Source organism: Acinonyx jubatus, chromosome E1 (genome assembly GCF_027475565.1).
Source record: "Acinonyx jubatus isolate Ajub_Pintada_27869175 chromosome E1, VMU_Ajub_asm_v1.0, whole genome shotgun sequence".
NCBI lineage: Eukaryota > Metazoa > Chordata > Mammalia > Carnivora > Felidae > Acinonyx > Acinonyx jubatus.
In genome coordinates, this window is record NC_069397.1 from 47639862 (window position 1) to 47665934 (window position 26073).

The 26073-nt window shown below is 39.5% G+C and overlaps 1 protein-coding gene and 1 pseudogene across 13 annotated transcripts in view; one reads left to right on the forward strand and one right to left on the reverse strand.

Annotated features, from left to right (window-relative positions):
- CEP112 (centrosomal protein 112) overlaps positions 1-26073 on the forward strand; it is a 468883-nt gene that overhangs the window by 149255 nt on the left and 293555 nt on the right. For all 13 annotated transcript variants that reach the window (XR_003416799.2, XR_008294088.1, XM_027048061.2 and 10 more), the window contains one exon: positions 20138-20273. Coding sequence is in view for 11 of the 13 variants with exons in the window: in XM_027048061.2 (XP_026903862.2) it covers positions 20138-20273 (136 nt within the window). In the remaining 2 variants the exon portion in view is untranslated. The remainder of the gene's footprint in view (positions 1-20137; positions 20274-26073) is intronic.
- LOC113596099 (uncharacterized) lies at positions 6551-6651 on the reverse strand (annotated as a pseudogene).

Consider the following 26073-nt stretch of genomic DNA (forward strand, 5'->3'; position numbering starts at 1 on the left):
TTCACAATTCCAACAGGCTTGTCTAAGTATTTCACTGTAGTTTTATTTTTTATTTTATTTTATTTTTCATTGTGGTTGTAATTTGCATTTCCCTAGTGACTAATGTTAAAAAACTTTTCATGTACTTTTTTTTTTTTTTTTGCTATAAATATATCTCCTTTGGTGACTGTTCAAAATTTTAGCCTTTTTTTTTTTTTTAAACTGGGTTGGTTGTTTTCTTATTATTGAGTCTTGAAAGTTCTTTGTATATATTGGATACAAGTCTTTTAACAGATGATTTGCAAATGCTTTCTCCCAGTATGTGGCTTTCCTTTTTATTCTTTTCATGGTTTCTTTAAAAGAACTGGTGTTTTAAACTTTGATGAAGTCCTTTGCATTTATTTGTTCTTTTATGGATTGTGCTTTTGAGGTCACATCTAAGAAATCTTTCCCTGGTCCCTGATCACAGTTCCAGGTTTTACATTTGGGATTTTGATCCATTTTTAAAGTTAATTTTGTATGTGCTGGGAAGTATGGATTAAAATTCTTTTTTCTCTTTCTTTCATAATACTGCGTCATTGTCCTTCTAATATGTGTAGGATCTGTAGTGATGAAACCTCTCTCACTCGTAATGTTAACTTGTATTGTCTCTTTTTCCCTGTCAGTCTGGCCAGAGGTTTATTAATTTTATTGATCATCTTGGACTTAGGTAAGGTAGTCATTACTAAATGTAGTATTAGGTTATCCAATAATGAGCTATTCTTGCCTTCATGGCATAGATCCAGCTTAATTGTCGGTGATTTAAACATGTCACTGACTGTCTTCTCGCTTGTGCTGCTTCTACCATGAATCTGCTGCTCTCCTTACTTTTGTTTCTCTGGAACATTCTTTTTTCTGGCTGTTTTCAAGATTCTTTTTTTTTTTTTTTTCTTTGTCACTGATTTTGGGAGAGATCGATTATGATGTGCCTTCATGTAGTTTTCTTTATCTCATGTTTGGAGTTCTTTGAGTTCTTGGATGTGTAGATTTATAATTTTAATTAAATTTGGAAAGCTTTTGGCCATGATGTCTTCAAATATTTTTCTGTCCCTACCCCTCTCTTCCTTTAAAAACTCCAAACACACATATATTAGGTTGCTGATAGTTGTCACTGATGCTTTGCTTCTTTTTTATTACTCTGTTTTTCTTCTTGTGCTTTGGTTTGGTTGGTTTCCGTTGCTAAGTCTTCAAGTTCACAGACCTTTTCTTTAGCAATGCCTGTAAATCCCATCTGTTTTATTCTTCATCTCACACACTGTAGTTTTTCTACAAAACTACCAAAATTCTGTCTCTAGTATTTTCAGTATGACAACATAATTCTCAGCCTCATCCCAGGCCCCTTTCTCTCTGTTGTTTGTATTGGTATCTTGACCCCTGTTCTCTTCCATGATTTAACCACAGTCATTGCCTTTCACACCTTCTCAGTTTGTTGCCCTTTATGCTGGGAGTGCCCTTTCCTGCATTTTCTTCTATCTAGTCCTCCACATCCTTCAGTTAGCTTCTTCTTTTTGATAGGAAAAAAAAAAAGATGTATGTACATTTGATGTGTACATTGAAGTGTAATTGACATACAGTTCAGTTAACTTTGACATCACTTTCTTTCATCCTAATTCCTAGGTAAGGTTTTTCACCCATTATATATAAACCCTTAGTACTCTATATTTCTGTTTTGATCATTGAATTGAATCCTCATTGTTCTTATTTGTATTAATTCGATGTCTTTTTTTCTTTGCTCTACTTAAAGCTCCCTTAGCACAGAAGCTGAGGTGGTAAATTCAGTGATGTCTGCTCAACATCTAGCAAGGTCCCTTGCAAATAATGGGTACTTAACATACTAACAATAAATGAATTAATGAATACCACATGGTAGCAGATTAACAGTGACTGAACTTCTTATTAAGCACATTTAAGAATATCACTGGAGCCTTTGGAAAAATTTAGTATGAGGCAGGAGGGAATGGTCAGTGGAACATGGATGATATATGTTTATAAATAAAGACATATCTGAAAACTACCATAAATCCAGCTCATGTACTTTCATGGACTTATCAATAGCCTTTTATAATCAGTAAAAATGGTTGCATACTTTATTATAGCTGAAACAAAACTTTATCTTTAGAAATCTTTTACCAGATTCATCTTCCCTTTGAAATAAATAAGAATCTTCTGATGGAGATTTTCTCTTTTCAGGGAAAGTATGATGGTAAGGAGGAAAATAAAAGATATTTTATAAATATCAAATACAATATGTCTTTTACAGATACATCCACATTTTAATACATATAGTTACCAAAATATATATGTTACTCCTCTTAAACATTCTGAGTGATGGGGGCACCTGGGTGGCTCAGTTGGTTAAGCATCCAAATTTGGCTTAGGTCATGATCTTGTGGTTCATGAGTTCGAGCCCCGCATCGGGTTGTGTGCTAACAGCTCAGAGCCTGGAGCCTGCTTCAGATTCTGTGTCTCCCTCTCTCTCCACCTCTCCCCTGCTCACACTCTCTCTCTCTCTCGCTCTCTCTCTCAAAAATAAAAATTAAAAAAAAAAAACATTAAAAAAAACATTGAGTGATGATCTTACCAAATGACGTGCCTTTTATGAAGCTTTTCTATTTTACCCTAGGCACAGATAATTATTCCTCTGGTCCTTGTTTGCTCAGAGTATTATGTTCATATTAATTGTGTAGCTTTTGTGGCACTGGAAGTAGTATAGAGTTTGTCTTCTTTCCTATATTGCCTGCAGGGACAATGTGTTGGTTATTTTTGTATTTCTAGCACCAAGCATAGATCCTGGCATAAAATAGGAGTTAAGTAAATGCTTGATAGATATTTTAACTTTCAAATGTTCTAAAAGTGATTTGGCATGAAAATATTAATGTTATGTGAGGGTAAATTATAGTGAAGACCTACTTGTCTTCAGGCTTAAAGAAATAGCGTGATGTCGTAAAACGACTTTGGACCTTGAGGTCAGGTGGGCTGGTTTAATTTCTCCTTCTGCCATTGACTATGTAAACTTGGACAAATCACTTAACTCTTCTAAACCTCCTTGTTTTCATTTGTGAAAAAAACTAAATGAGAACTTTTTTATCATTATAAAAATGGAATGAAATAATACATGAACTGCTCTAAACTAACGAGCATAATAAACACTCAATAAATTTTCACTCTTTTTCATCCTTTGTGAAGACATTAAAAATTAGGTTACACTATAAATGCTATAGCTTGTAGCAGGCTTCATCCACCAGAAGTACTGAGCAGTGGCTATCGTGATTTTAAAATTATTTCGTATAATTTAGAAATCATTTCTGATAAGCAGAAAACCTTCTCTCAATGATAAATATGATATTTATGTTTGGTAAATAACGAGAAAATTTGCCTACTTAAAATTTGATCTACTTGTGCATAGTGATGAATGTAAGTGAGAATATTTTCTTGCTACTTTGAAATATTGAACTGCCCAGGGACAAGGCATGGATGATGTTTTGAAGGAAATAAATATTTCAGCTTCACGTTTCAGCCTTTCTTCTGTATTCCTTTGATCTGGCTTTGGTTTACTTATTATTCTGCTTGAATGACTTCGCATTGCCTTCTTCCTCTCCCTGGTAACAAGAAGTGGTCCTGTACTTATTTCAATATATTTAGGCTTTGTCGTTTTATAGGATGAACGTGCCTTTCCTTATTATTTACTGATATACTCCTGCCTGTAAAGTAAGCTGGATTGGTGTGTGTGTGTGTGTGTGTGTGTGTGTGTGTGTAACTTTGCATGTATGATGTATAATTTATATATGGAACTTTTAATCAGTACTTTCTTAAATATAAGAAACATAAAAACAAACATTAGATTTGAGATTTTTTGAAGCTTAAAGAGTTTAAAGATTTTAAAGGAATTTTTCTTCGTTATACACTGTAGCTGTTTTATCTTTAAGGATAACTTTCTCAGGGTTTTTTGTATTTTACCATAAATATTCCAGTTGCTTTTCTATTAGCAACTGGAGTTCCTGCAGTAGAGTTCTTTTCATTTATTTATAGGCCTATATTATAGGAAGAAGTTGGTTTAGCACATAATTATTATATAAAACTTTAAACTGCTTAAACATTTCATTACATTTACCTATATTGCTTAATTTTATACTTTACAGACAAATCTTCTGATCTCCTGAGAGTTTTTTTTTTTTTTTTTTTTTTTAGTGTTTATTTTTGAGAGAGAGAGAGAGAGAGAGAGAGACACAGCATGAGTGAGGGAGGGGCAGAGACAGAAGGAGACCGAGATTCCGAAGCAGGGTCCAGGCTCTGAGCTGTCAGCACAGAGCCTGATGGGGGGCTTGAACCCATGAGCAGCGAGATCATGACCTGAACCAAAGTTGGACGCTTAGCTGACTGAGCCACCAGGCACCCCTCTTTTCTTTTTTTAAAGTTTATTTATTTATTTTGAGAGAGAGAGAGAGCGACCGCAAATAGGGGAGGGACAGAGAAAGGGAGAGAGTGAGCATCCAAGAGAGCTGACTGAGCCATCCTGGCGCCCCGAGATTGGTTTTCTTATAGACTCTCTCTGACTCTTTCCATTTGTCATATTCCTATAGACTTAGAATTTGTCACACAATATATATAATATTACACTACTATATGATTCTTTTTCTTGCATTTTTCCCCCTTAATCAGATTGTGGTTTCTCCAAGAGAGGATCCATTTTTAAAAAAATTTTTTTTAACCTTTATTTATTTTTGAGACAGAGAGAGACAGAGCATGAATGTGGGAGGATCAGAGAGGGGAGGCACAGAATCTGAAACAGGCTTCAGGCTCTGAGGTGTCAGCACAGAGCCCGATGCGGGGCTCGAACTCACAGCTGAAGTCGGCCACTTAACTGACTGAGCCACCCAGGTGCCCTGAGAGAGCATCCATTTTTATACTTCCAGGTTTTTTGCAGTATCTGACCTAGTAGATCTCAGAATTTGCTGCCAGGACTCTTGCCTCAGTTCTTAGAACATGACTAAGTTACTGAAAATACAGGCTAGGAGGTTGATGCCAGGATCAATTCTTTAGAATCATGACTCAAATCCTGTTGATGTCAAGGAATTTGTAGACCTCATAGCTGAAATCCATGTTTTTAAGAGATTTTTGGATAGTTGAAGAGATTCCTCATTCTTGTTCGTAACATGCTTCAAAACCAATCATGGTTCTTCAGGACTGGAGCCTGGTCCTGGGGTCACAGACTTCTGGGGAAGCATTGACTGTGAAAGAGTCTTGTTAGAAGAGAGTGCCATAGCACTTCTTTATCCTGTTACCAAACCCCTTTGGAGAATTTCTACTTGTACCAAGAGAAGCATCCCTAGCTGGTTTAGCACTGGAGTATCCTGGTTGCACGGAGCCTCGTTGTGTGTTTGCCTGTGGTCATCTCAATGCCATCCTATTTCAGGCAGGATTATGCTGAGACCTGCTGACTTTCTTCGTTCTACCTTTACCGTTGCTGCACGTAAGCCCACTTACCCCTAAAGGGCTTCTAAGAAGGTTGTTCTGATTCACCAGAGTAGGATGGAGATTCCGGCAGTAGAGATCGGTCTTACAGTCCCATCTCTTCCATTAACTGGCGTGGAATGAAATCTCCCTGAAGCCTCTCCTTCTGTTTCTCAAGACCCTATGTTCAAATATCTGTTATAATATTTAGTATTTGTATTTATTGTTTCCCTTTACTTAATGGAGTCTTCTTAAAAAGACAGGGTTCGTGGGGCGCTTGGGTGCTCAGTCAGTTAAGTGTCCGACTTCGGCTCAGGTCATGATCTCACAGTTCGTGGTTCAAGCCCCGCATTGGGCTCTGTGCTGACAGCTCAGCCTGGAGCCTGCTTCGGATTCTGTGTCTCCCTCTCCCTCTGCCTGTCCCCTGCTCACGCTCTGTCTCACGCTCTCTCTCAAAAATAAACATTAAAAAAAATTTTTTTTTAAAAGACAGGGTTCTTATATAGCTTTGTTCCTTAGTATAAGTTAATGGTAAACACGTAGGTCTTAGGCAATTTTTGAAGAATGAGTTAAGAAAAGGTTGGATGAACTTGTTGTAAACTCAAAATATGATGTTCTTTTAGGAGGAAAAAAAATGGAAAAAATCTTCTCAGGTTTGCTATGGCCATTTTAGACATAATTTTGTTTTCCTTAGAAATACTCTTTGTAGGGGCACATGGGTGGGTCTGTTGGTTAAGCCTCCAACTGTTGATTTCAGCTCAGGTCATGATCTCATGGTTGTGAGATCGAGCCCTGTGTTGGGTTCCACGTTGGGTTTGGAGCCTTCTTGGGATTCGCTTGCTCTCTCTCTCTCTCTCTCTCTCTCTCTCTTTCTCTCTGTCTCTGTCTGTCTCTTTCTGTGCCCCTCCCCTGCTCACACACACATGCATACGTGTTCTCTCTGTCCCTCTCAAAATAAATAAATAAACTCAAAAAATATTCTTTTTATCTTCCAATATATTATGAAAGATGTATTTGTGTTCGTTTTTCAGGCTTCAGTGGTTATATGATTATCTTCTACATGGTCTACTCTGTGACTTGGGAAAGCACTTTGTGTATTTTATGTATCATCCTTGTGTTGGGGCCACGCTAACCTTCTCTGTATCGTTCCCACTTTGGTATATGTGTTGCTGAAGCGAGTGCTGTCCCTGTGTAGTTGAATTGGATTAGCACCACGCACACCCACACTGTGTTTCAAACCCGTGATGTATGTCTTTGCTGTGAGCAGTGCAGAAATGCTTGGCAGCGACATTTCCTTATGGGGCCTTAAAACTTTTCCATAAGAAGTCACCTTAGCTGTGAATTGGCATTCTCCTTCAGTATTTCAAAATCGCTAGGGTGCCCTGGGGTTTTCCACAGCCGCTAGTTCCACGTTAGCCATCACATGCTCCTTTTCTTTGCCTGTTTCTGGTCTTATGAACTTGCCTTCAAGAAACTAACACTTTCTTTGGTCACTTCTTTCTTTGCAAGTCTTAGCAGTCATTTGTTGAGCTCCAGAAATTTTAATTCAGAACCGTGCTGATTCTTTGCACTTGACCGCACTCAGAATTTGCATATTTGGGGGGATGCATCTTGGTGAAGGAGAATATCTGGAACTAATTGAATAGTCTTTGGGCAGTTTTACCCTGGGTCCTATCTCATCTAGATTTGCCACTGTTAGGTGTAAATATGCCCTTTGGGAAGAAATAATTTGGCTTTTTTTGGTGATTTTTAATTTTTTTATTATTTTCTTTAATGTTTATTTTTGAGAGAGAGAGCGAGCATGAGCGAGGGAGGGGTAGAGAGAGAGGGAGACACAGAATCTGAAGCAGAGCCCAATGCGGGGCTCAAACTCATGAACCATGAGATCATGACCTGAGCCCAAGTTGGACACTTAACTGACTGAGCCACCCGGGCATCCCTTTTGATCATTTTTTAAACCTGGTGACATTACCTAGAAGGAGTCAAGTAAGAACAAAAATGAAAACTTTAAATGCTTAAAGACTGAAACAAAATTTAGCCTATGGATTTTTTCTTTGCCTGATTTAACTTTTAAAATTTGTTGTATTCCCAACTTATTTGTTTACCCATATAGCATTAGGGCAATTATAAATATTACATATTAAGTTCCTCAGACAGGCCTTGATACGTTCTAAATTTTGAATATATACTAGTTTTGTTTGTTGTTATTGTTTTCTATCACTGCTATACCACAAACATGGCGTCTTAAAACAATTCAAATTTATTATTTTATGGTTTGGGAGATCGGAAGTCCAAAAGGAGACTTAGGGCCTAAGATCAAGGTGTCATCAGGTCTGGTTTTGCAGGGAGGTTTCAGGGAAGACTCTGTTCTTGGTTTTTCTGTCTTCTGGAGGCTGTCTTCCTTCTTTGGTTTGTGACCCTGAGTCATAGTGTCTTTTCTCCATTGCTTCCTCTCTCATATTGTCTTGTTTGTCCTTTGACCTTCTTGCTTCCCTCTTACAAAGACCTTGTGATTACATTTGAGGCCTAACTAGGTAATCTGGGATGATCACCCCATCTCAGACATTTAACTTAGTCACATCGCAAAGTCTCTTTTGCTATATAAGGTAGCGTATCTACAGTTCCAGGGATTAAAATAGGAACATCTTTGAGGAACCATTTTTCGGCCTACCGCCTCGGCACCGTTTCAGACTTAATCGGTTGATATACTCTGTTGGGTACTAGAGTTGGTATCACTGATAGTAGAAATGACTTTCAACTCCCTCTAGAAACATATCCCCGTAATTTTCCATCCATACCTCAGAGAGCTAATTGATGACAGGTAAGAACAAGGAGTCTAATTTTCCCAGGCATCATAAGATGTGGATGCATCATAGTCAAAGCATAATTGTGTGATGTTACCTCTTAAATGGGCTCATTTATTGAGATATAAATAAATCACTAGCTTTATTGAGATATAATTGACATATAACATGGTGAAGCTGATAAGGTGTAGAACGTAATGATTCGTTATATGTATTTACTGCAATCCAATTCCCACAATAAAGTTAGTTAACACAGGTAGCACCTCACATAATTAAAATTTTTTTTTGAGATGACAATTTCTTGCCATTTACTGTCTCAGCAATTTTCAAACATACATACAGTACAATATGGTTAACTATACTGTATATTACATCCTCAGAAGTTGTTTATCTTATAACTGGAAGTTTGTACTCCTTGAACACCTTCACCCATTTTCTCCAGTCCCCCCCACCACTCCACTGGCAGCCACCAATCTGCCCTCTGTTTCTGAGTTTGGGTGTTTTAGATTTCATAAACAAGTGCGATTATACAGTATGTGTCTTTTTCTGTCTGACTTATTCCACTTAACACAGACAGTGCCTTCAGGGTCCATCCATGTTTTTGCAACTGGCAGCATTTCTTTCTTTTTTATGGCTGAATAATATTCCAGCGTGTGTGTGTGTGTGTGTGTGTGTGTGTGTGTGTGTGTGTATTCCCTTTTTCCCACATCCTCACCAATTCTTGTTATCTCTGTTAGATGATAGCCATCCTAACAGGTTTGAAGTAATATCTCATTGTGGTTTTAATTTGCGTCTCCCTGATGATTAATGATGTTGAGCACCTTTGAGTATCTATTGACCATTTGAATATCTTCTTTGGAAAATTGTCTATTTTGCTTCTCTGCCCATTTTTTATTGGATTATTTGCTTTTTTTCTGTTGAGTTATATATTTTGGATATTAACCCTTATCTTATCAGATATGTGATTTGCCATGTTTTCTCCCATTGTGTAGATTGCCTTCATTTTCTTGACCATTGATTTTGCCGTACAGAAGCTTTTCAGTTTGATTTAGTCTAACTTGTTTCTTTTTGCTTTTGTTGCTTATGTTTTTGGTGTCATATTCATGAAGTCATTGCTAAATCCAATGTCAAGATTATATCCTGTTTCTTTCTAGGAGTTTTATAGGTTCAGGCCTAACATTTAAGTCTTTAATCCATTTTGAGTTAATTTTTGTGGGTGGGGTGAGATAGAGGCCCAATTTCATTCTTTTGCGTGTGAATATCCAGTTTTCCCAACACCCTATATTGAAGAGACTATCATTTCCCCATTGAGTAGCCTTGGCTTTCTTGTCAAATACTAGTTGGCTGTACATGCATGGGTTTGTTTCCAGGCTTTTAATTCTGTTCTACTGGTCTGTTTTTTGTTTGTTGGTTGGTTTGGGGGTTTGTTTTGTTTTTGTTTTCTTGTTTTTTAAAATGGCAGTATCATACTGCTTTGATTACTATAGTGGGATTTCTGGGAAGCATCCTGCAGTACTGGAGGACCTGGGTGTCCACCATGAACTCCCCCTTTTCCACTGGAGAAACCAGGGTGGCCCTGTTGGTGTAGTGTCATGCTGGCCTGAGGTGGGTAGGTGACGATGCAGAGTGTAGACACTCCTGTTACCTTTCTAATGTAATCCTTCCCAGTCTCTGTGGTCCAATGCGGGTGCTTCATTCACACCCTTGGGTGTGGGATTCTCACAATGATATCTTGTCTATGGATAGTTGCTAGTTGGTCTTTTGGTGAGGGGCACTGAAGGTGGGGATGATTTATGTCACTGTCTTGATGATGTCACTTTAAGTGGGCTCTTGGATATAGTGTATTTGAAGTGAAGCCTTCTGTGTGCCAGAGCTGAACAGAAGTTTGATGTAGAGCTAAGCATCAGAGCCCCCAAACAGAAAGTAGACTGTACCTTATCAACGCACGTGCAGTGGGCTGATCGGTGATGCCCCCCAAAAGGTATGTCCATATCCTAATCCTCAGAACTTGTGAATGTTCTTATTTGAAAAGAGGATCTCTGCTGATGTACCTGAGTTAAAGATCTGGAGGTGAGATTATCCAGGTGGGTCCTAAAAACAGTCATGAGTATCTTTTTAAATAAAGAGAAACAGTGGAGAAGGGACACCGAGGAGAAGGTGATGCGAAGATAGATCAGAGAGAGACACCGTCACAAGCCAAGGAATGCCAGCAGTCTCCAGAAGCTGCAAGTGCCAAGGAATGGGTTCTCCCCTAGAGCCTCCAGAGGGAGTATAGCTCCGCTGACTCCTTGACTTTAGACTTTTGGCCTCCAGAACTGAGAGAGAATAAACTCCTGTTGTTTTAAAATACTCAGTGTTTAGTAATTTGTTACAGCAGCTGCAGGAAACTAATACACCAAGCTACTTTCATATGTAGCTCCATGGACTTCATTACTGAATTACCTCTGTCTGCCCTACATCACGTCCTTAATGCTGAGAATCTCACCAGTCACCCTTTCATTCTGTGCAACAAGAACTTTTTAGCTACCACGATTCTCTCATTCACGTATGAACTATTCTTCCAGTTGATATTTTGGATAGCATTCAGTTTGTCTTCTGTAGTTTGTCTTTTTAAGACATAACTACTTCTCTTCCTTTCATATCTGAATTTACTCTTCCTCTGCTGCCTTTCAAAGGCCATTTGATGAACCAAAGAAACAAATTGTGGTGTCTTTCATTCCAACTCGGTAATCACAAAATATTCCTTCCTCGACACTGAAAAATCTATACATGTTAAGTACAATTAGCCTGCAGAGTATACTGTCTTAATTAACTGTAATTATCAGTTTGGCCCCTTAATAGTTTTACTTTCTCTTTAACATTTTCCATTAGAAACCTATATCTAGTTGGGAAGATATGTGCCAAAACTCTTAAACTGCAAGGAGCTATTAATATAAGCATATCATCATCATCATCATCATCATCATCATCATCATCATCATCAATTTAGGGTTATCTGGGTCTTCTCTCTCCAGGTCAAAAACACCTATAAGACACACACTGTAAGAACAAGCAAATTCCTGGTGGTGGAGTCATTATAGTCATTTATAAGCAATGCATGGCGTTGGATTCTCAAAGAAGTTGGATGGTAATTGCTTTTTCGGGTCATTCTCCACTAACAGTGACCAAAACCTTGTTTGCAAATCGGACACCCAGAAAGCAAATGAAACCTAAGGCTTCTTTCACTACATGAAATTTGATAAAGAACAAGTGGTTCTCAACCAGGCATGGTTTTGCCCCTCCAGGGCCTATCTGGCACGTCTGTAGACATTTTTGGGTTGTCAGAATTGGGGGGCGGGGGACATTGTCACTGGGATCTAGTGAGTAGAGGCCAGGGATACTGCTAAATGTATCCCAAGGCATAGGACAGGTCCTTACAACAAAGAATTATCTGACCACGTGTGTCAGTAGTGCTGAGGTTGAGGAATTTTTTTATGTTCCATGGTTTGCTCTGGTTCTATCTAGATGATATAATGTAGGCTTATGAAACAAATATTGAATTATTCTCTGCATATGGCATGCTCAAGGTATCTAACATAAATATGAAGAAGACAGCTGTGTCCCCACATCGTCCATTCCCCGAGCCTCAATGAGATTTCATTATCCTAGAAAAGACAAATGTATAAATTAACAACTGTGATAGTGTATATAAAATGCTACAGTGGCAGTATATAAAAAGTGCTGACAAGGACAAAAGAAATAGCAATTCTGTCCAAAAACTTGGCACTTGAACCCCTACGGAATAAGTGGTAACCTACCAGTCAAAACAACAAAGAAGGGAGGTTCCAGTTTATATTATGGCAAGTAAGCTCCTATCAGACCAATTCTCCCACAAATATAAGCTGTGAACAAAGTATAAAATACAACTACCGGATGGCCTTGGAGAACAGATAAATATGAAGAGGTGGTAGAAAGGAGGACATACTTGGGAGAAAGAAAGGGAATTTCACATCTTTATAGCATTCATTTTCCCACATTTGGTGCCACGTGGGATGGCTGGAATTTGGGTCGATCACTGTGGTCTTTAAAAGAAATTTTTTTTAAACGTTTATTCATTTTTTGATAGCGAGGGACAGAGCACGAGTGGGGGAGGGGCAGAGAGAGAGGGAGAGACAGAATCCAAAGCAGGCTCCAGGCTCTGAGCTGTTGGCACAGAGCCCGACACGGGGCTCGAACCCACGGACTGTGAGATCATGACCTGAGCCGAAGTCGGACACCCAACCGACTGAGCCACCCAGGCGCCCCGATAACTGTGGTCTTAGCGCTTAGAGAACCAGGTGAAAGATCAGGGCAGCCAGTGACAAACTCAGATGGAGGGACACCCAGGAAATAAAGTGAGCGAGCAGGGAAGGGCCCCAAATTCTTTGTGTGATCTTGGTCCACCCATATTTCTGGCTGATCTGTGAAACATGCATGGTTGGAGAAGATTCTAAACAGCTTAGGTAAAACTCAAAGAGCCGAACTTTAATATATGAACTTTTGTCTTCTGCAGAGGAGACAGAATTTATAGTTTGTATCCAGCCAAGTGAACTGCCTGCTAAAAACTGGCAATTAAAATTAACCATTAATACCATTCAGAGGAAAGTAGCAGAATCCACACTCTCTACAGTGTCTCATTTATAAAGACACGAGCCCAAAATACTCGACATGTGAAGAAACAGGTAACATGACCTGTTTATTCTCAAGAGAAAATGATCAATGGAGACCACCCCAGGATGAATTAGACGCTCGGGTTAGTATATAAAAAATTTAAAGTAGCTATTATAGTTGTGCTCAGGGCAATAAGAAAAATTGGTAGCAATGAGTGAGAAAGTAGGAAATCTCGGGAGTGAAAAACAGTGAAAAATACAACATTTGAAATTTAAAATGTGGGCTGAATATAACAGCAGAATGGAGAACAAGAAGATTCGGTGAATGTGCAAATTAATAGAAATTAGCCAATCTGAGGCCAGAGAGAAAAACATAACCCCCCCTCCCCCCCCAAAAAAAGAGCTGCAGGGACTTGGAAGACAACGACAATGTATAAAGTATATTTGAGTCACAAAAGTGGAGGGAAGAGCGCAAAGAGGCAGAAATGTTTTAATACGTAATAGCCAAAATTTTCCAGGTTCATGAAAGACATAATTATATTGATTCAAGAAGCTCCACAAAGGCCACGCAGGGTAAATACAAAACAGAACAAAACAAAAGCACCAATACTTGCTACAATCTGTCTTGTGGTTTATAAGCCAAACTAGACGTTGTGTAAAGGTATCTCATTGTGATTTTGAAGTGCATTTTTTGCATGACCGATTCTAGTGAGTGACGTTTCAGGTGCTTATGGCCAATTGTATATCCTCTTTGGAGAAACATCTATTCCGATTCATTACCTATTTTTAGGTTCTTTGTTTTTTAATAAAAATATTTTCTAATAAAGAACCTAATGATAAAGGTGCTTTATTTTTTAATGTTATTAAAAAGTGTGTTCTTTATATTTTAACTATGGATCTGTAAGAGTTCTTTATGTATTCTTAATACAAGTCTCTTTTCAGATCTATGATTTGCAAGTATTTTATCCTATTCTGTGGATTTTCCTTTCATGTTTGATGACATTCCTTGCAGCACAAGAGTTTTTTCAATTTGCTGAATCTGTTTATATTTTATTTTCTTGTTTATGCCTTTGGTTACTTCTAAGAAAGCTTTGCTTAGCTCAAAGTCACAGAAATTTACTCCTGTTTTCTTCTAAGACTTTCCTATTTTTTAGCTCTTGTATTGAGGTCTGTGGTTTATCTTGAGTTAATTTTTGTGTATTGTGTAAAGAAGGAATCTTAACTTTATTCTTTTGCAAATGAATATCCTGTTGTCCCAGTGTCATTTGTTATAAAAACTGCCATTTCTCCAATGACTTGCCTTGGCACCCTTGCTGAAAGTCTACTGATCATCGATGTTAAGGGTTTATTTCTGGGATCTTAATCCTGTTCCATTGATTTATATGTGTATCCTTATGCCAGTAGCACACGATTTTGATTAACCCAGCTTGTAATAAGTTTTGTGAATTCTCCAGCGTTCTTCTTTTTCAAGATTGTTTTGCCTTCTGGGTACCTTGCATCCCATATGAATTTTAGGGTCCGCTTGTCAATTTCTGCCAAATGTCACCTGGGGTTTTGACGGGGATTGTGTTGCATCCGTAGATCAATGGAGGAGTCTTGTCATCTTACCAATATGGAGAGAATACTAATTTCCATTTTACTGTACATTTCTTTCTGATTCTTGGAGTAACAAATGTGTAGATATTCACAGTATTTACCTTTTTTTCCCTTTTTTTACAAGAATTTAGCAGAGGCCACTAGTCTTAGCAGCTGTGTGAAAAAGAGGCCAAAGAATTTCCTTCATTTATCATGCTTGGTGAAAGGTATTATTTTTAGTGCCTTTTAAGTCGGAGTTGTATCTTCGTGTCTTTGACTGACTCACTGTATTCCCTTTAAGCACCAATCAGCAGCCATGAACGTAGGGGCTATAGCTGCTTGAAAGTCTTGTTTTTCAGCCCAGCTGGAAAGGGAATGGAGACTCTTCTAGCTGTTTTTCAGACTTGTTTGAAGTTTTTTTTTGTTTTGTTTTGTTTTTTTCTTGGAGTTTCCAGTGGAGATGCCACGCTGGCAGCAAATGAAGTATCCTGTAATGTGAAGCCTTATAAATATATGTTGGATCACTGCCATCATTATCAAAAGTGCTGGTGAAGAAATGTGCAAAGGGAAGATTTTCAAATTAAGGTTGGCCTGCACATATAAATGTTAGCTTGTAAAGCTCAAGGAATACCAAATTGTAGTCTATTAGTCTCCTCCATTTTATTGCCTTTTTGGAATAATCATGTACTTCAGAACATCCTTTCATCTGAGCTGGCTTGTGGTTGTAGAAGAATGCAGCTTCTTTTTTCTTTATGCTTTATATTCTCCGATGAGGAAAATTTACTGCATTTTATAAATAAATCAGAACTAAAAAGCAAATTTTTCTTCCCACCTTTTTGTCTTCAAGGAGGGCCTGCTTTAAGGCATTTGAGCGATGCATTTATATTTGGCCCCACAACTAGTTGCACTGGAAAAAATAATCTTCAAAGTCATTTTTTTAATGCTTCTTACAGGACACAATTCGGAATCATTGGTAAACGGGAAAACTGTTCTCAGGAGCAGACGTTTCTCTTTTTCAAATGGTGAAAGTTTTCACTTCTACCTCATTACTTTGATAGAAATTAAAATGGATCCTTCATTGAAATGAATATCATCTATTTACTTAAATTAAGACAGATATTTTATTTGTATTAAGAGAGAAGCGTCCTACATATTAGTGGAGCTCAATGTATTTGTCGTGATTTATACCGAGCGAGGTCTTCTTTGATGTTTAGCTTACTGTTAGCAAGTGTGGTGGGACCAGAAGCTAGATGGAAGATTTCTTCACTTCCCCATACCTGTTATTTAATATATGACAATGTTTTCTATTTGTAGGTCAGGATAGAAATTATAAGGTAAGATGTGCCTTACTGCACAAGGCTTTATTCTAACAGTATTCAAATTTTTTTTAACATTTATTTAAAAAAAAATTTTTTTTTTTTTTACATTTATTTATTTTTGAGAGACAGAGAGAGACAGCGTGAGCAGGGGAGGGGCAGAGAGAGAGAGAGGGAGACACAGAATCCGAAGCAGGCTCCAGGCTCTGAGCCGTCCGCACAGAGCCTGACGCGGGGCTTGAACTCATGGATCGTGAGATCATGACCTAGGCTGAAGTCGGAGGCTTAACCGACTGAGCCACCCAGGCGCCCCTAACAGTATTTTAAATACGGTCTGTGATATATACCTGATTATAGGTAAAGTTTATGACTTTGATTCATGTGGCTGTAAGCTAGTTACAAAGTAAATGGCTAAACTTGGTAGGTAAGAATGAAATGATGGAGAAAATAGTTGCCCCATTAAATTGAAAGTGTTTACATTAACTAAATGGCTCCTGTGGATATTTGGGCAAAAAGTGTAAAACAGCTGACTTTCAACATTCAGCCACTGGTCATATGGTTTATAACAGGTGTTAGCAAAACTTTTCTTTTGGCTAAGTAATGGTACATAGTTTTTAGATTCTATGAGAAATGAATTTGTAAAGTTTTCAAATAGTGTCCGATGTACTTTCTTTCGTGTTTATGGAGCACGTAACTGACTGTTACGTGGCCAAGCAAAGTGAACCTTTGAAAAATTGTAATCCTGATAGGAAGTAGCCTTTTCAAGTTCTTTTAGGAGGCTTAAAAACGAAAGAGTAACACAGGATACACTAATCACTGTAGTCCCTGGATAGTGCAGAAGTAGCTCTTGTGCTGTCTAACCTCAAACACCTACAAGGGGACAGTATTCATCGACCACAGTGGCCTTTGCCTCTGAGCCTGGTCTCAGAATCCTTTTAACAGAGCCTCCTAGGCAGCCCCCTTCAGTCATTTGGGTCTGTCGCACCAGAGAAAATGTCCACTGAACATCTGTGACAAAATGTTTATGGCAAATATCCATCGCATTTGCCAACCTAGGGCTAGGACATGGTACCCGATATACTTTGTATGACTTTGTGTTGTTCTCATATGTTGCGTTACTGTTCAGATATTTGAATTTTTAAACAAAATAGTCAGTGTTCATATCAGGGAAACCCTAGTCAAGTCTTCCTCCTCCTTCTTGGGCAGGGTACTATAAGAAGGATGAAAACACACCAGACCAAATTAAAATTCTCTCCTGCCATCAGAGTGCTCAGTCTTTTGTGCGGTGATGTCTCTTGAATCAGTCTTCAGTATTAAGTTCCGGTTATTAATCACTGTTGTCTAGGAGCTAATATTAACGTTAAGTGGCAAAGAAACAAAACATTTAGGCCTTCGAATTTGGCAACCGGTTAACATTACAGTCGTTTCATTTTAACAACGTGTAAGAAAAATGGAGGATGGCAAGATACTCCGGTTCCTGTTGAATAGTCACCGAAAGCAAACCGCTTAAAGGAAAGCTTTTTAAAAAGTTCCAGAAACCTGTACCACATCGCTGTAAAACGCAGTGACCAGGAGCTACATCTGGCACGCAGCACCACCTCCAATGGCTTTGCTCTCATGCAGGGCCTCACACACCTTGGGGCCGAGTGTTAAACCCTGGGGTCATTAAAATAGTGGCTCCACCTGTGAAACAGACGTGTGGAAAGGGGTTTCAGTGGAAAAGCTGCCTTGTTTAGCACAGGGGCGGGGGGGGGGGGGGTGTGTGTGGATTTGGTCTTCTTCAGGTACAAGGCTGTGTGGTGGGTATGAAGAGGTAGACGCACGTCGTATACAATGAAAAATTAGGGGAAGGTGGATGTGGAATATCTTCTTCCAGCTTGTATGCAGCGACCATCCAAACTGGGGAGGGGGGAGGGGGGAGGGGGACTCGAAACGAAATACGCATTGCCACATTTTTTGTTTTTACAAAGGGACAGGAGGATCCTGCTGAAGTGGAAACTGGGTGACACTTCTCAGTATTTTTGCATTAAATCTCTGAGAAAGTTTTCCGTATTTGTGGAGAAAGTTTGGTATTTTGATATCTTATATCACATGTATCACATGTGTGCTCTTATTGGAAAGCCTGAAAGTTACTGTGTCTTAGAGGGGTTTTTAAGCTCAGATCTGAGTAAGTCAAAACACTCAAATTACTGTTTGTCCACGTCTTAAAAGACAGTAGCATCATTGTTTGGATTCCGCGCTCCTCCCCGCCCTGTCATGATGTTTTCCTAAAATTTGATTTGTGGGGGTTAAGCATCCGACTCTTGATTTGGGCTCAGGTCACGATCTCACACTTTGTGCGATCAAGTCCCGTGTCGGGCTCTGCACTGACAGTGGGGAGCCCACGTGGGATTTTTCTCTCTCCCTCTCTCTCTGTCCTGCACCCTGCTCGTGCTCTCTCTCGCTCTCTCAAAATAAATAAGTAAACAAAAAACAATTGGATTTGTGTGAATTAAATCACTCCGCCCCCCCCCCCCCCCCCAGCATTCTTTGGCGTTGCAGTTAAGGAGATGATGTTTATACGTGTGTAAACTTTCGCATTTAGGGAAGATGAACCAAGTTGATCTTATTTGTGATGTCTCAGTCTGCTCAGGCCGCTGTAACAGAATATCACCGACTGGGTAGTTTATAAGCAACAGAAGTTTATTTCTCACAGTTCTGGAGGTTGGGAAATTCAAGACCAAGGCACCAGGATGGTGGTGTTCTGATGAGGGCCCTTTTCTTGGTTCGGGGCTGGCGTCCTCTCCCTGCATCCTCACCTGGTGAAGGGGTCATGGGATCTCTCTGGAACCTCGTTTAGAAGAGCATTCATTTCCTTTAAGGGGACACATTCAGACCCTAAAGTATGGCACCTGGAAAATCAGGAAAGCAGAAGAGTAGCCTGCAGCATGAGCTCAGGGTCAGAGGGCCGGGACCGGTCCTGGCTTGATCCTTACTAAATGTGGTATCTCAGAACTACTCCCTAAGCCTCAGTTTCCTGTTCTCTAAAACTAAGGGTATAATAATACTTTGATACACGTTTGCTTTGAGAATGAAGGAGAGAAGAGATGTAAAAATATTTTGCACCGGGCCCAGCACGAGTCAGAACTCCGTATTAGCCATCATGAACTTTCATGCATTTATAACCGAAAGCCTTTATTTTTTTCCCTGTGTGACTCTGCAGTGATTTCTCTTGTGTTTTGAGCCCCTGTGACCATAGAACTTGAGTTCAAGACGTAAAGAGGTGAGATGGTGATCAGTAGGCACGTGTCCTGCAGGGCGGTGGCACAATCTCAGGCCACCAAGTGGCTGCGTTGCACCTGTCACCCCACAGGTGAACTGCTACGCATGCATATTAGAGATATCTCTAATGGTATGTGGCTTTTTTAAAATTGAGATATAACTCACATACTATAAAATTCATCCTTGTAAAGTGCAAATTTCAGCAGAGTTCAGTATATTCCTAAGGAGGTGCAACCATCGCCACTATCTAATTCCGGGACGTTTTCATCACCAGAAAAGACACCCTATATCCATAAGCAGTCACTCTTCGTTCCCCCTGCCCACTCCCTTCCCCCCCCCCCCCCCAGCTGCTGGCCACCTCTAATCTACTTCCTGTCTGTAAGCACTTAGCTTTTCTGGGTATTTCACATAAATGGAATCGTACAATATGTCGCCTCTTGTCCCTGGCTTCCCGTGTTCAAGGTTCCTCCATGTAGCATGTGTCAGAACCTCAGTGTGTTTTTTTTTAAATTTTTTTAATGTTTATTTATTTCTGAGAGAAAGAGAGAGAAACAGAGTGTGAGTGGGGGAAGGGGTAGAGAGAGAGAGGGAGACACAGAATCCAAAGCAGACTCTGGGCTCTGAGCTATGAGCACCCAGCCCGACGCAGGGCTCGAACCCATGCACCGTGAGATCACGACCTGTGCCAAAGTCGGATGCTTAACCAACTGAGCCACCCAGGTGCCCCAGAACTTCAGTGTTTTTTAAGGCTGAATAATATTGCATTGTACACCTTGAACATCTTGTTCTTGTTTATCCATCCATCAGTTGATGGAGCTAAGTGGTTTTAAAGGGTTTTGTTTTTAAGGAAATCTTTGGAAGCAGTTTGAGAGAAATCTTTGAGAGTAGTCATCAGAACACTCTGTCTCTTTTTCTGGAGACAAAGTATTTTATTGTCAACTTTTGAAAGGGAAGTTTTATAGAATTTGGATCAAAAACTTGCAATCTGAATGTTATTTTAGAGAGGGTGAAATACTGCCCTTTCATTCAAGCCTTGTTCTTTTATTTTACATTTCAACTCTGAAGCTTTTCTGGACTTTTCTAGGGAGAAAGAGGAGCAGCTGACTCGTGTGACTGAAGTTCAGAGGTCGCAGGCCCAGCAGGCGGATGCTGCCCTGGAAGAGTTTAAGCGGCAGGTGGAACTGAACTCAGAGAAAGTCTACGCCGAAATGAAAGAGCAGGTGAGGAGGCCGCTGTGGCATCTTTTTTGAAACTCACTCTCTCAGTAGGAAGGTACATTCTGATCTTTATATGACAGAAACATATTTACTTCTAACCAAAGTTTTATCAAAATTAGCCATACTATTGGGTCACAGGTTCAGAATGAAAAAGGGACAGTAGCCCTGGCAGAGGAGGACACCCACCTCCCCCCAGAGCCTGGAAAGAAGAGGTGGTCCCTTGCGGCCAAGAAGGAGGGCCCTGGCGGGGAGGGCTTGGGCGGCAGGTTCCCCCCGGCTCCCTGCAGAGCGTGTGACGGGGGGAAGCCACAGCATGTAGCTCTGGCGTGCCTCTCCGTGCTCCCCGGGCCACCGGGTGGCCGCTGACCAGCAAACCTTGGTGGCAGTGTGGAAGGAGGAGGGTGGACACCCACCTGGGGCTCTGCAGACAAGGAGATGGGCCCAGCTTCCTCCTTTAGGAGTCCTTGATTCGCCTTCAAGCAAAACCACAATAGTCATTTAAAGGCATAGCTATAGGGGCACCTGGGTGGCTCAGTTGGTCAAGCCTCTGACTCTCAGTCTCAGCTCAGGTCACAATCTCACGGTTCGCGAGTTCAAGCCCTGCATGGAGCTCTGTGCTGATAGTACAGAGCCTGCTTCTCTGTCTCCCTCTCTCCCTGCCCCTCCCCTGCTCACTCTGTTTCTCTCAAAATAAGTACATGAAGTTAAAGTCGTAGCTACAAATGTGGCAATGGCAAGAGTGTGTCTCGTGGATCCGCCTACAAGTAAAACCCCCGTGACCCACCAGTGGTGCAGGGGCTCAGGTTAACCGTGTCTGTGCTCGTTAACCGTGTCTGTGCTCGTCCGTGTTCCGTAAGTAGTGTTGTATTTGTCAGTTACAGCAAGTTGTTGGCAACTGACATTTCAGGACAGAGGCCGTCTCTGGTTCTTGCACAGGTGAAGTGGAACGCTTTTTAGTTTTGAGAGAAAATAAAAAATTTGAAAAGGAAACAGGGAGCAAACCCCTAGGTGCCCCTCATGAAGAATCAACCATTGTTAACACGGTGTTTATTTAAACTGCAACCCTACAGGGGCGCCTGGGTGGCGCAGTCGGTTAAGCGTCCGACTTCAGCCAGGTCATGATCTCGCGGTCCATGAGTTCGAGCCCCGCTTCGGGCTCTGGGCTGATGGCTCAGAGCCTGGAGCCTGTTTCCGATTCTGTGTCTCCCTCTCTCTCTGCCCCTCCCCCGTTCATGCTCTGTCTCTCTCTGTCCCAAAAATAAATAAACGTTGAAAAAAAAAAATTTAAACTGCAACCCTACAGATGAAGTTTTCATTTGCTTTGTTATTCGTATCTAGTCACATTACTCCCTCCTTTCCACTTCTGAGAAAACCACTGTCATTAATTTAGCGTGTATTATTTCAGTCTCTTTTATATTTTTATGCGCATATATAATGTTCATGTGTCTTATATGTATACGTTACGTCTGTACATATTACATGCATCTAAAAATTTTTGTGCGTCTACTTTTTAAAAGTTAGGTAAATACTACAGATTTCACGTATGCCTTATTTGCTCTTTTATATTTTATTGTTTGTGTGTTTTTGTTTTTTTGTAACTGGCTGCTTGGAGTTTATTTTCCACTTGGTGCAAGGCTGCTCTTTTATATTTAATTTTACGTATCCCTGCCCTGTCCGTGCTGATTTAGTGCAGTCCTTTTAACACTGAATGTGTTTTATCCTATGAATATAGCACATTTCATTTATCAGCTCCTCTATCCAAGGGTATTTGGTTTCTTTTCTTCAGGTTTTCTTCATTCTAAAAAATGGTGCAGTCGTGTTTGTGATCTCCTTTTCAGTGGGAGTTAACTTCCTCAGGAGCCCTAAGCACATAATGGGGTGGTGAAAACATCCCTATGGAAGGATCTCTATGAGCCCTGTAGTGTTGACTAGTTTGGAACTGTGCTTTCTTGTTGTTATTTTCTTGATTCGGATTTCCACTCCTATTGAGTTGTGTGAATCTGGGTTTTGAGAATGGGGCTCTGAGATCCCATTCTTCCATTTTTCCCCTCACTGCCTAGGGCAGAAGCTGGATTCCTGCAGAGTAATTGTGCCAGAAGGTGGAGACCAGACCCTGCTGCTTGGATGTCCATCTTCCAGCTCCCTGCTAGGAACCGGGCCCAGTCCCTAGAATGTGTATTTGGTCCAAGTATGCAGTGGAGCAACAGAGGAAATTCTCTGATCAGCTTGACACTTAAGGAATACAGAAAATACTGAAGGAGGGGGCCCCTGGCAAGAAGGTTTAAGTATAGAGTCGAGAAGGCTAAAAATGAGGCATTTGAAATTGCTGAGACTGACAGTGCAAGTTCTGAGGAAGGCTGTCATGAGACCATGACAGGTACCTTTGGCTCACTCTTCCACTTGGAGCTGATGATGTAATATTAGCAGGTCACGGTACTCATGGGTAAGAAGGAGAAAAAACAAGCAAACAGCATGGAACTTGTGAAAGCATTCTGTAGAACAGGAAAAAGACATTTGTATTCAGCAGTTACAGAATAAAAGCATACTTCTGAAAATGATCTATGGTGGAATTCTGAAAAAAAAATCAGAAAAGTAGTATCTTTGTATAAGAAGACATGATCTCTAAGAAAGAGGCCACACATATTAAGTAAAATTAATGCAATGAAACCTGGATACATTCTGGGGGAAAAAATGCACCTCAAAAATAAAAATGAAAATCCCACAAGTTTCTAGACAGGATGAAACTGGCAAGGAAATTGGAAAAATAATGGATAATGTTTCAGAGTTTTGAAGGAGGAAGGTTGTGACCCAGTTTTATACATAACCAAAGAGTTTTTCACTTGCAAAATCAACAGAAAAACATATTCTTAGTAAGAGCTCATAAAATGTATACTGCTTGTTTCTTTTCTGGAAAAAATTATGTGAACAGATCAACCAATCCAGAGATGAAGCCAAAGACATTGCACACATGGGGAAACCATCATATTTAAGGATGAGTAGGGAACAATGGAATCCAGCAAAATAAACACAAGTTTAACTAATTGTTACAACTCTGATTGTAAGAAAGAATGCTCGTGTTTATTGAGTTTTGAAAAAGAAGGTATATAAAGTGGCCAATACAAATTTAATAACAACGTAAAAACAATTTAGTAGGCTAAAATTCTTGGCCATGGAAAGGGGAGACTCAAAAGATCTTAAAATCAGAGAAATGCAGATTAAAATAGTTTTGGAATGTATAAGCTTAGGCATAAATCAAATCAACAAGGTATTACACTTTCATAAAAATCTCAAGGAGATAAAGGCAAAACTTGAGAGGAGATGTTGCCAACGGAACAGAAGTAGAAACAGAACGAGATGTCCAAAATGAGACAGAGTATGTAACTGTCATAATAAATATTAATAGGTTAATTTTTTTAGTAAAATAAGATATTGACTAGTTGACTTAAATCCATGTGTATGCTGTTTATAAAAGATACAACTAGTTTACACAAAAATTAGATTAGATTATGAAAATTTATCACTTGTATTCAGAAGAAAAGTAAGAATATAATACTATCATAATAAAGTTAATAAACTAGACGGATATATTTTTGCATGCTAAAGGCAAGAGTATTTAAATATGAAAAAATGTTAGGAATGCATGGAGAATTAAATAGCATTGGGGTGCTTTCATATAGTTTTCTCCATCTAAGATCAGGGGGCGAAAACAAAATAAATAGGAGGTCTAAATAACAGTTTATACAATACCTATATTTCTACTTTCTACCCTTTAAATATGACCTGTTAAAGTCCTACTTCCTTGGAACAGTTATAAAACTTAGTAGACCATAAAGAGACACTCAGTATGTTTCTAAAACTTGATATGACAGCACATATTTTTTTTACCACAATGCAATAAAATCAGAAATTAATCGCAATTAAAGTTGCTACATTCCACTTCACCAAAATTAAAAACTTTTGCTCTTTGAAAGACACCCTTAAAAAACAACAAAAGGAAGTAAGACAAGCCAGAGAATGGAAGAAAAGATTTACAAATATTTCCAAGAACTTGTATCTAGAGTATAAAAGAAATCTTACAACTCAGTAATTAGAAGACAAACAACCCAGTTAAAAATAGGCAAAATTTTGGACACCTCACAGAAGAAGATATACAAATGACTAATAAGCACATGAAAAGATGTTCAATAGGTCATCATTCATCAGGGAAATTAAAATCAAATGAAACGCCACTATACATGCTCATTAGAATGGTTAAAATTATAAAGATTGCAGGGGCGCCTGGGTGGCTCAGTCGGTTAAGCGTCTGACTTCAGCTCAGGTCATGATCTCTTGGTTCATGGGTTCGAGCCCCACATCGGGCCCTGTGCTAACCGCTCGGAGCCTGGAGCCTGCTTCGGATTCTGTGTCTCCCTCTCTCTCTGCCCCTCCCTGGCTCACACTCTGTCTCTCTCTGTCTCTCTCTCTCTCTCTCTCTCTCTCTCTCTCAAAAATAAATAAACATTTAAAAAAAAAACTATAAAGATTGGTTGATAATGCTGAATGTTGGTGAAGATGCTATCAGATGGAGCTGTCACATGCTGCCTATGCGAAAAGTGCCAATTTCTTAAGATGTTAAACATTTAGTGACCATCTATCACTCATTCCATTCTGTGTGCTTAACCAAGAGAAATGAAGACATATCCAGACAAAGTCTTGTACACAAATGTTGATAGCGGTTTTATTCACAAAAGCCTCTAACTTGAACAGCCCAAATGTTCCTCCGAAGTTGAAAGAACAATCAACATGCAGTATATACAACCGAATACTACTCAGCAATATAAAGGAATGAATTACTGATGCTTACGACAACATGGATGAGTCTCAAGATGCTCGTCAAGTTTTTGTTAGTATACTCTCTGAGTAAGGTTGGAATTTCCCAGATGATCTTGAGGTTCTCGTTTTAGCAGATTATCAACCTAGTTTGTTCCAGAGCAAAAGTCCTGTCTCTTCTTCTGTGGGCGGGTTTCAGTTTCAATGAAGTTCCAAAGCCTTTGCTCTGCTGCTTTGGGTCTGTTTTGATTGTGCCAGTCAGGAGGGAGTCTGAGATTTGGGTGATATTTAAATCACTCCACCCAGTAATCACTCCATGCAGGCACTCATGGGACATTCCCCAGGGTAGACCATATGCTTGGACACAAAACAATTCTCAATAAATTTAAAAGGATTAAAGTCATGCAAAATGTGTTCAATGATAATAAATTAGAAATAAACAACAATAAGAAATCTGGGAAGTCCCCATATATTTCGAGATTAAATAACATAAACAACTCATGGGTCAACGAAGATATTACAAGGAAAATGAGGAAGTATTTTGAACTGAAATAAAACAAAAACATGGGCATATCAAAATTTATGGAATGCAGCTAAAGCAGTACTTAGAGAAAAGTTTATAGCTTTAAATGTCTATACCCCAAAAGAAAGTTCTCAAATCAGTAGTCTAAACTTCATCTTAAGAAACCAGAAAAAGAGGGGGCACCTGAATGGCTCAGTTGGTTGTGTCTGACTCTTGATTTCAGCTCAGGTTATGATATCGCAGTTCTTGAGATCAAGCCCTGCATGGGGCTCTGTGCTGACAGTGCGGAGCCTGCTTGGGATCCTCTCTCTCCTCTCTCTCTGCTCCTCCCCTGCTCACACATGCTCTCTCTCTCTCAAAATAAAACAAATAATGTTTAAAAAAAAAAGAAGAAGAAAGAAAGAAACCAGAAAAAGAAAAGCTTCTACCTGAGCAAGCAGAAGAAAGGAAATAGAAAATATCTTTATATTT